Source organism: Camelus bactrianus, chromosome 3 (assembly GCF_048773025.1).
Source record: "Camelus bactrianus isolate YW-2024 breed Bactrian camel chromosome 3, ASM4877302v1, whole genome shotgun sequence".
NCBI classification, from domain to species: domain Eukaryota; kingdom Metazoa; phylum Chordata; class Mammalia; order Artiodactyla; family Camelidae; genus Camelus; species Camelus bactrianus.
The window spans coordinates 92764497-92781926 of NC_133541.1; the positions used below are offsets into that span (position 1 = coordinate 92764497).

Consider the following 17430-nt stretch of genomic DNA (forward strand, 5'->3'; position numbering starts at 1 on the left):
ATTTGATGTTTTCAACTCAAATCTGATGCCATACACATGGTCAGACACGGGTGTTGACATAGTGTCCCACGTGAAAAACACCACGTGCAGAAAACTCTGACACGGATGTGGGGCTTTCCTAGAGTGCCAGCACTAAGAAAGGGGAAACCCGAGTGCAACCTGGCCAGGAAACCATTGAGTGGTGAGCACAATGTGTTCTAGGATTAAACAGACCCTCCTGACTTGGATCTAAGGCTACAGGCCATTTTCCTCTTCCCTGATGTCGGCACCCTCCTTTCCCTGCTCAGTGGTGGGCGACCTCAGTGGAAAGCTCTCTCCTGCCTCCCAGTCGTCTCTGCAGCTCTCGGTTACAAGGCACAACCAGAGCTCAGCAGGCCTATCAGTGTAGCTCAAGGAGACCCTTGGTGGGCCACCAGATGAAGGATTTAGAAGGACTAGTACAAGAGGAAATCAGCAGCATAGGCTTCTAGTGAAGCAGGTGGTAAAAATGCTAACAAAGTATGATCTCTGTTTTCTTTCCAATTTTAAGAAATAAACAAGGAAGGCAGACTTTCCAGTACAGGTTCAATGACTGGTTTATTCATTAGCCTTTCACTAGCTCCAGGCTGCCAGAAGCACTTTGTAGGCCTGGCCTCACAGGGGAGGGAGAAGGGGGCTAGGTGGGAGTGTCTGGTTGTGGGGTGACAAGATAGGATGGGACACTGGAGGGAGAGGGTGAGGAGGCGTTCAGTAAGCACCAGTCCCCTGTGAGGCATGGGCCTGGCTTATTCCACACCCATCCTATTAAAGAGCTTTTACTCTCCCAATGTCAGAGATGATGGGACAGGTGATTAGAGACGGTAAATAACTTGCTCAAGGTCAAACAGCCGGTAACCGGCCATGGCAGTCTTAACAGCTCATGACGAATGTCCTGGGGTCATACAGGAAATGACCCTGCTGATCCACAGGCTAGGAATTCCAAGGAACGCCTCACACTGGGCCCCCTGCAGTGTGTGTAGGGGTGGGTTACTTTGACTCACAGTCCCACCAAAACCCCACGGTTTGGGAAAGGAATAGTTACCTTAAAAAAGAGAACGGGGGAGCTGTTGTCACATGGGGAAAGGCAGGAAGGCTTGCAGGGCAGAAAGCAGGACTGGGGTTAAGAACAAGGGGTTAAGTCTGCGTTGATCCACAGCCTGGCAGTGCTTATCTCAAGGAGAAAAGATTCGCAGATGAGAAGAAAGACAAAGGGCAGAGGAGAGGACTCTAAGCCCTCCTGCTTCCCTGTCACCCGGGTGCAGGCAGAACGCCTGGCTCTTTCCCGCATCAGGAGCCCTGCCCCCACACCGCATTCCAGGCCTCGGAGACCTGGGAAGACGCCGTGCTCTTTAAACCAGACGGTGTAGGCAGGGCAGGGTTCAGGGTGTCTTAATCACATTCTTGCTGCTGTTAGTGTGCTTCCCTCCAGTTCTCCACTCACAGTCTTCCGTTTGGCTTCCAGCATGTTTTAACTTAGGAGACAAGAAAGCTGAATCTCACCAATAAGTCAGGAATGTACCTTGAATGCATTTTTATATGGAATCAATCTGATTTTGGAACATCTTGATTATATTTAGAATAGTTGAGGTTGTCAGATAAATGACCACTAGATGGAGTGTTTATTGGCGAGCCGAGACCATATTGGGCAAAGAAATGGAATTCTGGGAAAGGAGATGAGATGGAAGAATCAGGGTAGAAAACGACTATGGTTTGAAGAGGGAAAACAGGGAGGGAGAGAGGGAAAGAAGAAAGAGTGTATAACCACTGAAAGTTCCTGCGAAAATTTCAAGGGGGCTGGGTGTTGCCCAAGGATTGCACACGCATTAACTCATTTCATCCTCATAGCCTACACGAAAGCGAACTGTTAACATGATTTGAGGATGAGAGAACTAAGCCACAGGGTGTAAACACAACTTCCCCAAGATCATACAGCTAACAAGCAATATATTAGTTATCTACTGCTGTACAGCAAATTACCACATAGTCAACGGCTTAAAACAGCACAGTTTCAATGCATCAGGAGTCTGAAATTCAGTGGGTCAGCTTGGCTCAGTCTTCTGCTTGGGGGTCTCAGAAGGCTATAGTCAACGTGTCAGCGGGGCTGTGCTTGAACCTGGAGGCTGAACTAGGGAAGCAGCCACTTCCAAGCTCCAAGGTTGTTAACAGAATTCAGTGCCTCATAGAACTGAGGGCTCCAGATTCTTGCTGACTATTATCTGCAGCCTCCATGTTCACTGCAGCATTACTGACAAAATTTCTAAGATTTGGAAACAACTTAAGTGTCCATCAACAAATGAATGAATTAAAAAATATAGAGCATGGCCCAGAAACAAACCCACAAACTTTTGGTCAATTAACCTTTGACAAAGGAGGCAAGAACATACAATGGAGTAAAGACACTCTCTTCACCAAATGGTGTTGGGAAAACTGGAGAGCTGGATGTAAATCAATGAAGTTATAACGAATACTCCCTCACACCATACACTATTTTTGTATATAAAAATCACAATGGCTTAAGGCTTAAACGTAAGACAAGACACTATAAATCTCGTAGAAGAAAACACAGGCAAAACATTATCTGACATACATCTCAGCAATGTTCTTCCTAGGGCAGTATACCCAAGCGGTAGAAATAAAAGCAAAAATGAACAAATGGGACCTAGTTAAACTTATAAGCCTTTGCAAAGCAAAGGAAACCATAAGCAAAACAAAAAGACAACCTATGGAATGGGAGAAAATATCTGCAAACAATGAAACTGACAATGGCCTAATTTCCAGAATATATAAACAGCTTATACAACTCAAAAACAAACAAACAACCAACCCAATCCAAAAATGGGCAGAAGACCTAAAATAAGCAATTCTCCAGTGAAGACATACAAATGGCCAATAGGCACATGAAAAGATGCTCAATATTGCTTAGTATCAGAGAAATGCAGATAAAACTACAATGAGGTATCACCTCACACCAGTCAGAATGGCCGTCATTAAAAAGTCCACAAACAATAAATGTCGGAGAGGGTGTGGAGAAAAGGGAACCCTCCTACAGTGTTGGTGGGAATGTAGTTTGGTGCAGCCATTATGGAAAACAGTATGGAGATTCCTCAAAAGACTAAAACCAGTCCTACCATACAATCAAGCAATCCCACTCCTGGACATATATCCAGAGGTCACCTTAATTCAAAAACACACCTGCACCCCAATGTCCATAGCATCACTATTTACAATAGCCAAGACACGGAAACAACCTAAATTTCTATCGACAGATGACTGGATATGGCAGTTGTGGTCTATTTATACAATGGAATACTACTCAGCCATAAAAAGGATAAAATAATGCAATTTGCAGCGTTTAAGGTGATATTAGAAGGTGGGGCCTTTTGAGGTGATTCGGTCATGAGGGTAGAGCCCTTGTGACTGGGATTAGTGCCCTTATAAAAGAGGCCCCAGAGAGTTTCCTTGCCCCTTCTTTTTCTTATAAGGACAATGAGAAGTCACCATCTATGAACCAGGCAATGAGCTCTCATCAGACACCAAATCTGCCAGCATCTTGACCTTGGACTTCTTAGCCTTCAGACCTGTGACAAAGAAATTTCTGTTATTTACAAGCCACCCAGTCTACAGTATTTTGTTACAGCAGCCCAAATGGACCAATACATATACCTTAAATATATAAAATTTTTATTTCCCAAGTATACCTCAATAAAGCAGGGGAAAAATAAACCAGAAACCCACATCCAACACTTAAAAATAAACCTTATGAGAAATATGAAAGCCTTTAAAACAAAACAATAAAACAGTGAGAGCAATGGAACATATAAATAAGTGGAAACATATCCTGGGTTCACATATAGGAAGACTAAAGTATATGAAGATGTTAATTTCCTTCCAATTGTTACATAATTTCAAGAAAATCCCATTCAAAACTCAATTGATTGTGTGTACATATGCGTTTGTGTATGTAAGTTGATAAGCTGGCTGTAAAACTCATTTGGAAATGCAATGATACAAGAACAGCTAACACATTCTTGAAAAAGAACAGGGTCAGAGAACATCAGGTATCAGTATGTATTAAACTACTAAGTAACTAAGACAACAGAGTAGTGCGGGATGGAAGAACAAATAGGCCGATATAACAGAACACAGACTCCAGATAAACTCGAATACACCCAGACAGTTGATACACGGCAAAGACGTCACTGAAGTGCGGTGGGAAAAAAGGACTTAACTTTTCAATAAATGGTGCAAGGACAATCTTTGGGTGTGAGAACAAAACCTGACCTATATCTCACCCTACACACAAAAATCTATTCCAGATAAACTTCAGAGCTAAATTTAAAAGGCAAAACATCCAAGCATCTAAAAGCTAACACAAATATGTTAATGAACCTGGAGTAGGGGAAAACTTCTTAAATAGATCACAAAGCACTAACCATACAGGAAAAGTAATAAATTTTTCTAGTTCAAAATTAAGAACGTCTCTTCATCGAGAGACACCATGAAGGGTATGACAAAGGAAAGCCCCCAGAGTGGAAGAGGATCTCTGCTGTAGATATTAACTGATGAAGGCGTCATACCCAAAACATATAAAGAATACCTACAAAGCAACGAGAAAAGACTTAAAAAAGCATTTCATAAAACTGCAAACCAAACGGCCCACACAAATATGAGAAAGAGCTCAATCCCACTAACAATAATGGAAATGAAAACTAAAACCACAATAAAATACCACTACATACCCACCAAAATGGTCAAAGTTAAAGGGACCAAAAAATACCAAGCAGTCAGAACAGATGAGCAGCCGCCAGGCGCTCCAGAGTTCGCAGCGGCTCCGCGCAGACTGCTAGAGGTTGGATTGGCTCTTACGTGCGTTATCTGCTTTTCACTCCTGTTCAGAGTTGGGCCACTTGTATTTTCTGGAAGATCTCCCTCGGGAGACCTGCAAAGGACCACCACTCATTACGATTCCAAATCCTACGTCCTACGTCCAACTGTACAAATACTCTATTAGTAAACAGCTGTATCCATATTGACCATTCATTATCGTCTGAAGATTATCCAAATATAATCTGTCTAAAATTCTGTATTTTCTGATTGGAAATGCTTCCTCTGTGAAAGAGTCTTCTGAAATACTTCACTATGGACTGCAGACAAATCTGAAAAGATGGCTAAGAAATTGCCTTATTCATTTCTTTTTGAGGAATTACATCATTTGAGGAAGGTTAGCTTGCAAAAGAAACTTAAAAAAGTATTTATCTGTATACACTCACATTTTCTTTATCCATTCATCCATCAGTGGACACTTAACTTGCTTGCATATCTTGGCTATTGTGAATAATGCTGCAATGAATGTGGAAGTGTATCCATCTCCTTGAAAGAATGATTTTACTTTCTTTGGATATATGTCCAGCAGAATTGCTGGATCATATGGTAGTTCTCTTTTTAGCTTTTTGTCTATTTTTAATTTTTTTGAAGAACTTTCAAAATGTTTTTCATAATTGTAAACTTGCAATGTGGTAAGAGAGTAGATCTTAAGTGTTCTCATCTCACCCACACAAAAAAAGGTTATCTACATGAGATTAATGTGTTCACTGTGGTAATCATTTCACAATGTGTATGTATATAAAATTAACACATTATACACGTTAACAATCCACACTGCACAACCTTAAACAAACAAACCAACAAATCTTGCTGTTACTGTTCTAAAGACAGACCCCAGGAAGAGTCACATTGTAGCGTGGTGCCATCTGGTGGCTCCGCTGTATTTTTTTTTTACTACACCTTTCCCTTTTAGCCCTATTCTTGTTTCTTCCAAAGGACAGTTTTAGGTCAATGATCATCTGCCACTGACCTCCAAACTGGGCAGCAAGGCTAACGCTTCCTTCATCATCAACTCCAACCTTATGAAGAGTTTTTCATAATGAAATTAAGCATCTTTTCATGTTTATTGGACAATTTCCTCTTTTTTATGAAGTGCTTCTTTAATTCTCTTACCCATTTTTCTATTGGCTGCTCTTTTTCTTTTGGTATAAAAAAAGTACTTTATATACTCTGGATACTTTTCCTTTGAAGGGCATACGAATTAAAATACATTTTCACTCCATTGCCTGTTGTTCTTTTAAATGGTACTTTTTGATGAATATGTTTTTAATTTGACAATAGTCAAAGATACCAACTTTTTCCTTTATTGTGTTTTCTTATGAGGATCTTAAGAAATCCCTACCAGTGCGGAGATTTTGTTATGTAGAATCAGTGTGATTTCTTCTGCAACTGTTTGGTATAACTTACAGGTAAAGCCATCTAGGACTTAAGTTTTCTCTGTGGAGAGGCTTTTAAATGACAAAGTCAAGTTCTTTACTAGTTATAAGACTACTGAATTTTCCTTCTTTGGTAAGTTGTGTTTTTCTCTAAATTTGGTTTATTTCATCTATATTTTACTCATTCAAAGTGTCTTTATCTCTAATGACTGTAATGACTTTTACATTCCTAAAACTGTTTAGTTTTGCCATTTTTCCTTTTCCTTGTTCATTCTAAGAGTTTAGCAACTTTCTTAGTCTTTGAAATAACTCAGGTTTTTTTTTTGCACGTTACGTATTTCATTCCTTGCTGCTATTATTATTTTCTCCTACGTATCTAAATTTAATTAGCTGTTATTCTGGTTTCTGGAGAAGAACGTTTATCTAATTCATTTTTAGCCTTTCTATTTTCCTAATACATGTACTGAAGGCTATACAATTCCCTTTAAGTATGGTTTAATCACATCCAAAGGTTTTGATATTCCTATTTCCATTTTTATTTGGTTCAAAATAATTTCTACTTTCCACTGCATTATTGGCAAGTATATCCCTTAACTTCCTAATTTTGTACTTTTTGTTACCAATTCACTGTTTAACTCTGCTGCAGTGAGCCTTTTCTATGAGTTCCTCTTTCAAATCTGTTAACAGTTTATGGCCTAACATACAGTCATTTTTGATAAATGCTCCATGATCACCTGAAAGTAATGTATATTTTGCATTTGTTGTTAATTTCATGATTTATATAGGTCCATTAGATTAAGTTTGTGTGTTGTTCCAATATTCTGTATCCCTACTGATTTTGGGGTGGGGGACACGGGGAGGATGTGTGTGTCTGCTCTCATTTATTGAGAGAGTTGTATTAAAATTTTGTATGTGGATTCCAGCTTCTGGGCAAGATGGAACAACCAGCACTTAACCCTCCTACCTGAAGCAACTAAAAAACTAGACAAAATATATAACACAATGCCACTTAAGACACTGGACACCAGGTATTTAAGGACAGTAATCCTCGAGAGCATAAGAAACAAAAGAGGTGCACCCTACCACTGCCCCAGCTTCCTGCCTGGAGAACATTTCCAGGAAAACATAGAAAATTCAAAAGAATCTGAAAATTGTTAGAATTAATGAAGGAAATGAGCAAGGTTGTTAGATACTAATCATTATAGAACAACTGTACTTCCATATTCTATGAACAAATAAAAAACTAAAGACCTAAAAAGACACTTCACAAAAGGGAATATCCAAAAGGCCAGTGAGTACTCCAAAAGATGCTCAGCACTACTAGTCATCATGAAAATTAGAATCAAAACCACAGTGAGACACTAGCGCGCACTCACCACCACGCCTGAAAGGGAAAACAGCAGGTCTGGCAAGGATGACAGGAGTGTCCCTTCTGTGAACCTCTGGAAAACACCAGGCTGACTAGGCTGCTGTAGAGGCGGCGTCTGGGATGGTTCCACCTCGTCTCTTATTTTTGTTTATCAAACGCTCGAAGGCGGCGAGGTGGGCCGTTTCCTGACGTGTATGTCCGGAGCGCTGCGTTCTTCAATTGCGGGTTCTGGGTCCTCAAAGTCAGACAAGAATACAGTAGCGTGTATTCGTTTCCTTGGGGCTGCCATAACAAATTACTAATGTCTGGGAGATTTACAGCCACAGGCAAGGAGTCCAAAATCAAGGTGCTGGCAGGTGGCGCTTCCTGTGGAAGCTCTAAGGAAAAATCTTTTCGTCTCTTCCAGTTCCTGGAGGCAGCTGGCGTTCTTTCAACCTGCCTTCTCCTCTTCTCTGTGTTATCTTCCTTTGCCTCTCTAAGGACACTTGTGAAAGCACTTAGGGCCCACTGAGATAAGCCAAAGTAACAGCCTTATCTCAGAATGCTCAACTTAATTACATCTGCAGAAACCCTTTCCTCAAATACAGCACCCTTTACAGTTCCAGGAATTAGGGCTTGATATTTGTGGGTAGCTATTATTCAACCTACTACACGTGTGTGTAATATTTTCTAGGTAAAGAAATAAACTAGTGACTGTGCAGAGGTGGTAAGAAGAAGTAGGAATGGCCCTGGGGAAACCCCGGGGTGTGTGTAGGGAGGAGGTAAACTGAGAGCAAGTAGAAGCTTATAGGGGAGTAACATTCTCTGGATGCAGAGGGGGGATTGGGAGATTTTTACAAAGGAGTGCTAAAGCAGAGTCTTCTCCTTTGCCAGGATTCAGCGACCTGGTTCTGATAAAGAAACTGCTTCATTTACAAATAAATGTGCTTCCTAAAGGAGTAAGCAATAGGCATGCTATGGTAGACCCAGGTAGCTGCCCATTCAGTACCCATTCTTTCCTTCCTCACTGAAAAGAATCCCACTTTTATTTGGGGCCATCAATTGCTCAGCTACAAAAGTTCACTTTCCAGGTTTTCACGCAGCTGCTAGTCATGTGACAGTTTTGACTGGGAGGTAAGCAGACACATGCCAGTGGAGTACTAGAAAAGCTGCTGTTTTGCAAACAAAAAAGGACACGTTTGCGCTTCTGCCCAAACCTTTCTTTCCTGAAACACTGGGGTGATACCCCAAGGTGTAATTGTCAGAATCCCTGAAACCTCAACAGCACTGTGGGATCCTTGTACCAGCCCTGGACAGTCTGCCAGTACTTTTTTTCTGTTACAAAAGACAACCAAGCTCCAATGGGGTTTAAGCCACTGTTACTTGGTTTGTTATCAAACTTGTAAAAAACTGAACAATGGCTAGGTGTTTTACAGATATCATAATGTCAACCATAATTAGACCATTACATTTTCTCTGGAGACTTAAAAAAATAATGCCTTCACACCAATGCTTGTCCCAGACTGGCCCTCTGTAGTGACTGGGTGTAATTATTTTATCTGCTCCCATATATTAGCAATAAAGTACAGAGAGGGTTAATTAGATTCTTTATTGATTCCACAATGTATTAGTAGATACGATAATAATAAATGGTACTTTTACATTCTCTTAACCAAAAATATAACAAATATTTACACTCAGTAAAAATACAAAAAGCATACAGAGGCACTGTCTTTCTAAAAGACATAAGTTTAAGAGGTATCAAAAAATAGGAGACAAACATTACTTGTTACGGGATACTTTACAATCACTGAATTGTGCAGGATATTTGCTATTTGATTAGTTGACTGTGCAGTTTTGTTTTTGTCTTTTGCTGATAAGTTCACATGTTTCAATTTAAAAAGATCAAGTACAATTGCATTCTGTTTATCAAAAATAAAGAAGCCTTAAAAAAGCACAACAAAAGCTGAAGATGAACTGGGGTTCAAGTTTAAATCTGAAAATGTACTGTGACAATATTCTGAAGATTATCCCATTTTTCTAGCCTTTAAGGTAATGCTAAAAAGGGATACATCTACTATTTTTAAGAGACTTAAAATACATCAGAATAACAATCATTGTTTTAAATATACGAGGAGACTCTTCCCCTTCTTTCCGAAGGGGAGAGAACACTGTATAAAAATTAGGTTTGTTCTTGAACGTCTCCATAATTACTGTCACATTTCCAGCCGGGGAGAGAGTCTCAAGGAGGTTATGCAGATGATGACAATGTGACTTACCACCCTCATGAAAAACTATTTAAGGCTTTTTCTCTCCAAATACACTGAAAGTAATCATTTGGAGGAAGTAAGAATCCATGAATTACAATAAACCTTTATGGAAGTATATACTGGATTTACTAATTCTCTAAATCTTTCATTATTAAGAGACTGTTTTGTTGAAACTGATTATTTGGCAAAAGTTAGCAGTGAGGATTTACTGCTTCAGCATCCTGGCAGATTCAGAGTTGTGGCATGCTGAGAGCACTAGTCTCTTCATTATAGTTAGAAATTTATAAAATAAAACAAAAACAAGTGGGGATTCAGAATTGGAGCAAACACAGAAAAAAGGCTTCTCTTGCTCTAGTCATGTCACCAACTAAGAGAGGGCAGGAATGTACTCTAAATTAAAATACAAAAATAAAAACTCCATGACTTTTAAAGGGATACATACACATCAAACTACAAAGCATTTGGCTTTAGTTCCTGATCAATGTGATCAGCTTATCCAAACACTCACAGTTCAAGCTAGAGGAAACAAAGGCAGCTACAACGTGCAAGCCCAAAACCACAGCCTCTGACTCTCTGTGCAGGGTATCACTGACAACATGGAGGACAAAGACAGGGAAGGTTCGGAAGACCTGCTGAAGAAAACTGATACTGTGCAAAGAGCACATTTTTCTGTGGTAATGGATATAAAATGGTAAGAATAAATACCCACACTTGATAAAAAGATGGCTATAGCAAAAATACTTTTCACTTTCTTTGATTTGTTCTGAACATGAAAACAATATTGTGTAAATCAGTGAAATAAAAAATTATGATCAAAGGACCATTTGTTTACAGGTCAAACCACAACAGTGTGACTTTCAAACCAGGATTTTTGACCCAGCCTACTTTCCATTTCAATGGGCCAAGAAAGCTACGGAGCCAACTAGCCTCATTCCAACATAGCTGGGGTTAATTTATTTCTAAGGCTTCAGTTTCAGATTTATATTTTTTGCCCACAGGAATTTTTCACACATGCTATTTTTCCTAAAATGAAGAGATAATCACTTTGATAGAAAAGATGGACTACTACCATTTACCACTTGGAACCAATTTATGATTTTAAAATACAAAGGGGATAGGAAGGCTGATAGACTGAAAGAAGAGACAGGAAAAAATGAGAACAAACTCATAATCCAACTAAAGGAGGTCATAAGCCAGTTAAATCCTGTAAAGTCACATATGGACAACCACTCAGAAGTAAACCCATTTTGGCTCCAAGTTGGTCTGGGTAGTGCACATTAATGGCTTTGGCTTTCTTTTTTTTTTTTTTTTTTTGGTAGTCACAGAAGTTTATTACATTTTCACTTGACTTTACACTAAAAATGAAATGAAAAATTTAAGCTTTAGATAGAGAAAACATTATACTTAATTTTGTAAAATGTGGAAAGTCTACCTCAACCAGTGAACAGTCACTGAACTTTTACCTAAATACTTAAGAATGCCATTCCCCACAGGTTGTTAAGTATCTATCTCCTCCTTCTCAGAGGCTAAACTGAGAACAAAGAGATAATCATTTCCCTAATTCTGGTTCCTCTTTCCCCCACAAAATTTCCAACCAATTAAATACCTTGGAGGGCTGATGAACTTTGCTGCAGGCAACTGGGAACTGCAGGTTTTATCCAGAATGAACACAGCCTTGCGCTGTGATGGGGACTGGCAGGTGGGGATGTTGCAGAACACTTCAGAAAGCTAGGTTAATCTTTCCGATTACACCACCCATGACCATATTTCCTTTAAAATAAGAACTCCATATCTGAGTTGTGAAAATGTTTAGATACGGGCTTCTACAGAGTAGAGCTCTCTAGAACCCATTCTCTATTATTGAATTTATACTTGTAGTTACAGCTAGATACAGCATGACTGTCACTTCAGAAAGAACCAGTACACACGTTATGTAAGATAAAAATTTCATTCTTTGGAAACTAGGGTTGCTACAAACACCACTGTACCCTCTTTTTTTCCCAAAGGACTGGTAAGAAACCCTGCGGCAGCTTCATTTGGCTTTCCAAATCCTGACCAGCAGATGGCAGTATTTTCCTTCCTAACACCTCAACAGGAAGGGCTTCCTGTTCCACTCAAATTAAGACCCTTCACTGCACTGGTGCTATGAAGATGATTAGATCTCTGTACAGAGCAAACATATCATCCTGTAAGATGACTTCTGTTTGGTCAGGTCAGAGACAGTTTTATGGCCTCAAACATAAATATCAGTTAACAAGAGCTCCCAAATACAAACAAAACCATAGAACTTCAAATAATAAATTATTTTTTCAAATACATAAAAATATCCTTGATATTGGCAGACATTCTGAATTTGTCTGTTAATCCAAGCTATGGCTTGGAAATCTACTACTACACTACCTTAAAAATAACTTGTTAAAGGAAAATTTACAGTGACATACATGGGGAGGATTCGAGTCTGAATTTGTTCTAGTAACTGTGGTCCCAAGGCAGGTCTGGTGTGCAGTGAAGACTGGTATTCAGGCACAACATCCATAGCTGAGGAACTATGTATCTGCAGGAATTAAATGAAAGGAAGCATGATTCAGGGCTATCTCAGTGCTCAGAGCACAGGGAACGACACCTCTGGTTAGCAGCAACAGCAGCAGCAGCAGCGAGCTCTTTGTTGGCAATGGCCTGTAGAATCATGACTTGTTCTGCCCACTCCTTCTTCCATGACTTTCAGTAGACTTCAAATGGATCATTCAAAGGCTAGACTGCCGAAACCTGTTCATTTTCTGAAAATAATAAAAGCACAATTAAGTGGTAGATCAGCATATTAACATAGATCAACTAACAGTACAGTTCTGTTTTGAAAAGTAGTCAATTTCAACAAAGAAATCTCAAATATCCCATCAAGGTCCAAATTTTATTGTAATGACATTGTTGAGTTCCAACTACAATGAAGGCTGACAAGACTCTGGAATTCCAGAATTGCTTTTTAATCACTTCATTACTTGATTGTTTAAAAGGATAAAATCCATTTATTGCCATGGCTGCAAAGTCAGTCAAGACTTTTGCTAATAAGAGGAACTCTATCAAACAGCATGATTTCAGATAATTTGGCATTTTGATACATGGACTTTCAAGTATCCACGCATTAATGTAAAACACAACTCCACCAATGTCAAGTGCCTCCTCTCAAAATTATCCTATTAGACTGAGCTGCTAGCTATCAAATATAAGAATACTTCATTTGAGCTGGAAGAAGGGTACTGGGCATACAGAAACAAGCAGTTTACTCTTTTTTTTTTTTTTTTCCCCTCACTTTTTAAAACAAGCACACCATCATATTCAGAAATCACTTTTTTTTTTTTTGCAGAGATTTCCAAAGCATTAAAAGAAAACATTACTGATTACATGAACTAGAGTACAGAGTAAAGATCATTCACTGGGTTCAGCAATTCATTTAAGAGCCATTAAGGTAGTTTGTCAACATACCATCTGCTTCGCTATCTGCGTCAGTCACGTCTGCTAGTTTAGGATGGGATGGCTGCAAATCATGCCTCTGAGGCTGAGTTACAGTCTTCGATGGAACACAGGCCACAGGGCTGCTACTGAGACAAGCTGGTGGCAGTCTAGAGAGGCTGCCGTGCATCATCTTTGACCTCTGCACTGCCACACTGTAATCTGGAGGTTTTAGGTGTAGGTGGGGTCCTTCCTTTAGGTCTGCTAAAGAAATCCCCATGTATCCTGGAGGAGTGGGAGGTGGCTCCCTATACCTATCCTCCTTCTTGGGTGAGGTGACACAGTACACTGGCATGAAAAATAAGCAATGGAAATGTTAATGAAAAATACAAGAAATAAAAACAAACACACTGAAACTTATCACAATAACAAAATAGAACTTAAAAACTGACAAAATGAATATGTTTGAATACAACGACAGCAAGTCAGTACAGTTTTAATAAACTTAATATATAAACCCGTTTTTAAAATGCACAAATTACATTAAGCTTTATGAACATTACATAGAATGAGACAGCTGAAGGACCTGACACTGATGACAAGCTTCCTGTCCAGTTCAGCTTTCACGTCACAGAAGTAGATGACAAACTTCTCAAGGAGTTCCAGCCGTGAAGGTGAATGAGTCAGAAACACTTAAGAATTCACCCTAAACATCTATCCTCTATTAAATGGGGAGATTGTCATAGAAATGACATTTAGGCCCTCTACTTAAGGGCTGTTTTACTGTCTCTCTGAGATATGAACCATTGTTTTTATGGCACTCTTGTGGACACAGGCTATCGGTATTGGCATATAAAACACTACAGAGGAACAAATTCCTTCAAGGACCTTATTTCTATCTTCTGCTCTGGAGTTAAGTGAAAAAGAAAAAACATAATTTTGGGAAATCCACCTTAAATTAAGTTTCTCTGATTTTCAGTGGACATTAAAAATAATGGTGACTTAAAATCCTTTCCCCTAAGTTTGTAAACACTGGGACTAAGACGAAGCTTCAGAAAGCATCAGAAATAGGTTAAAAAGAAAGGTCTAAAATTAAGACCAATCCATGGGAACTACAGGACAAATGGCTGAATATTTTGACCATGTATGTGACTTTTAAAACAGAAACACTATCTACAGATATAAGCAGAATAGAACAAATTAAAAAGGACTATTAAATTCTCCCTTAAGAGGATCAAGTTTGTCCATACTGAAATTTCTACAACTCCACCAGTAAAACTGGCACGTAGTACTAAGGTCACAAAGGATTTCAGAGGAGGGTGGAGGGTATAGATCAGTGACAAGAGTGTGTGCTTAGCACGCATGAGGTACTGGGTTCAATCCCCAGTACTTCCACTTAAAAATCTTTTTTAAAAAATAAATAAACTTAACTACTCACCACCCCAACAGAACAAAACAAAGGATTTCCATTCCCATCTGAGGGGAATGGAGTAGGGAGAGGATGGAGAAGTTGTCAACACAAGTAAGAGCGAAGAATATAAGTGACTTGCTCAGAGTTATCAAGAAATGAAAAAAAATTTTTTAATCTATTTTCTTAAATGGATAAGAGAAAGATTTTATACCCTTGCATATACACACTTTATGTCTGTATAGTGATTACCAAAAAGCTTTAATAAAAAATCTTTAGAAAAAATGAATGAACTAGAAAACCCAATATAAAATAAAATTTGAAAGTAAAAAATTAATGTGCTATAAAAATCAACACATCTTTCATATTTTTAGTAATGTGACATCACAAATACGGTATAGAACTAGAGTTGATAATATTGGTTACAAAGTACAGTCATGTCACGTAAATAGAAAATCAGGTGCTATTATAGCCAATGGTTTAAATAACTCAAGAAAGACAGGAAAAAATGTATTCTATGACCAAATACAAAAAGAAAACACTGAGAAAGTTGTGCATGGTTAGAACAGAATCCACAAAGAGATGTTGGCACACCCGTGATACGCACCTAGAGGGTATACTGAAAAATGTTTTGGACTTCTTTACCACATTTTTTTTCTCACTTGTACTACCTAGAAGTAGTATCAGATTCAGTTTCTACCACGTATGCACAGCAACTGGGGTCCAAACAATTTATGAGATGGCAAATCCCCCCCCCTTTTTTTTTTTTACTACTGAATAGTAATACAGTATTTCCTCAATGAAACCAAAAAGATCTCAAAAACAAAGTAAGACATATAATCCCACCCCCTAAATACCTTCATGATAGCCTTTTCATTTTAACAAGCTTGAATATCTGCTCCAAAGCCCCTGAGAAATCATTAACTTTTTGAAATAATTTTTTGTGGCAGGAGGAAAGAGAGATTGGAGTAAGAGAAGGAATTCCTGCAAGAATAAAATTCTAGGCCATCCCAATGCCTTTGTTCACCACTTAATTTCTAAATGCCACAGATATGACAGAGAATACACAACTTACCAATCAAGCCCTTTTCTGTACTTGAAGTAACAGTTTTATAAACTGGGTCAGTGCCATCCTTGGGGTCCAAGGCTTCAGATGACTCAGCTGGGGAGCTCTCCAACACTTTCCGTTTAACTGTCCCATAGTTTGGTTCATACGTGTCAGACAGACAACTGGAGGAAGCCCAACTCTGTCTCATGTGAGTAGTCTCTAGGCTTCCTTTACACTGGCCAGAAGTCCGAGAGCAGCCTCTAGGGCAGGAATACGGCTCACAGTCGGTGGGTTCAACTTCAGCTATGGGACCATCCAAATGGGTATGTCGGTAAGAGTTCAAAAAATCCCAGCCTTTTGGGTTTGGAAGGCTCTGGAAGTTGTCATGGGAGCTGCTTGAACAGGAAGTCCAACTTCCACGACCACTATCGGCTGCTTCTATAATGATATGCTCATGAGAAATCTCTTCATTGCTCATAGAAGATGAGACGGCTAAACTCTTGATTAGCGGTGGCTTTGAGAATGTCCACCTAAAATTGGAGATACACAATTGAAAATAATTTACTGGCTTAATGGAAAACTTTTCTTCTGTCCACTGAAAGTCTTGTAATGCCTACAAGACTACAGAACATGCCTTACAGAAAGTGTTCATGCTGAAGTACCCATGTGAAAAAAATGACACTGTGATCAATCATCGCCAAATTTATATTGTCATTAATGTTAACACTTAGCTAGAAACATATGCTGAAGAAACTCCAATACTTAGCAAGGTTTTGTTGGAATTTTTCTTGAATTGTTCTGAAAGATGAGGTTTGAATACATTTTCATTCTTGGTCAACATAATGCTAAATCCTCTTTCATGCATACAGAACTATCTTCTTCATGCATACAGAACTAAGAATTCTCAATTACAGGAAACATGTTTTATTTTTCAGTGTGTCTCTGAGGCTAGCCTAGTATGGTACTAAGTAAATATCAACTTCCCGAATTACCTACCACTAAGTGAATTCTATCATTTATAGCACAGCCTATTTTTGAATAGTCTCAACCAAAGCATGGTTTTTACACTTTAAAGGCCTTAAACAAAACACTCCATAAGATTTTGCAACAGAAACCATATGCACACCACAAAGCCTAAAATATTTACTACCTGGGCCTGTACCCCACTTCTCCCATCCCTTGAAAAAAAATTTTTATGAAAATTTTTATAATTTACAGTATAGAGGACAGAGCAGGGATCAGCAAACTAGAGCCGAAGGGCAATTCCGACCTGCTGTCTGTTTCTATAGAGTTTTATTGGGACACAGCAGGTCCATTTGTTTACTAATCATCTAAGGCTGCTTTGGTGCATTAGCAGGGTTGAGCAGTTACAACAGAGACCTTAAAGTCTGCAAAGTCTAAAATATTTACTATGTAACTTTTACAGAAAAAGCGTGCTGATTCCTGCTCTAAAGAACCATAGTTTAGGAAACTTTACAAATTTAGTAATATTTTACTCTATCTTAAATTTTTCATATAAAAGTATACCAGATTTAACAATATCAGTTCAACTTTCTCAGTGCTTTCTGAAGATTTCCATTTTGCTTGATTCTAAATATTTAGAGTTAACATTGTTTAAAAAATTAACTTTT

The 17430-nt window shown here is 38.8% G+C and overlaps 1 protein-coding gene across 6 annotated transcripts in view; it reads right to left on the reverse strand.

Annotated features, from left to right (window-relative positions):
• The window catches only part of RAPGEF6 (Rap guanine nucleotide exchange factor 6), a 197873-nt gene that overhangs the window by 5741 nt on the left and 174702 nt on the right, over positions 1–17430 (reverse strand). For 5 of the 6 annotated variants that reach the window (XM_074360608.1, XM_045507759.2, XM_045507758.2 and 2 more), the window contains 3 exons: positions 15827–16329; positions 13377–13691; positions 9217–12673 (listed from right to left, as the gene is read on the reverse strand). In XM_074360608.1, the coding sequence (XP_074216709.1) occupies positions 12648–12673; positions 13377–13691; positions 15827–16329 (844 nt within the window). In that variant the 3' untranslated portion in view covers positions 9217–12647. Of the gene's footprint in view, positions 1–9216; positions 12674–13376; positions 13692–15826; positions 16330–17430 lie in introns of those variants that run through there. The other variant, XR_012505623.1, reaches the window with a different exon arrangement.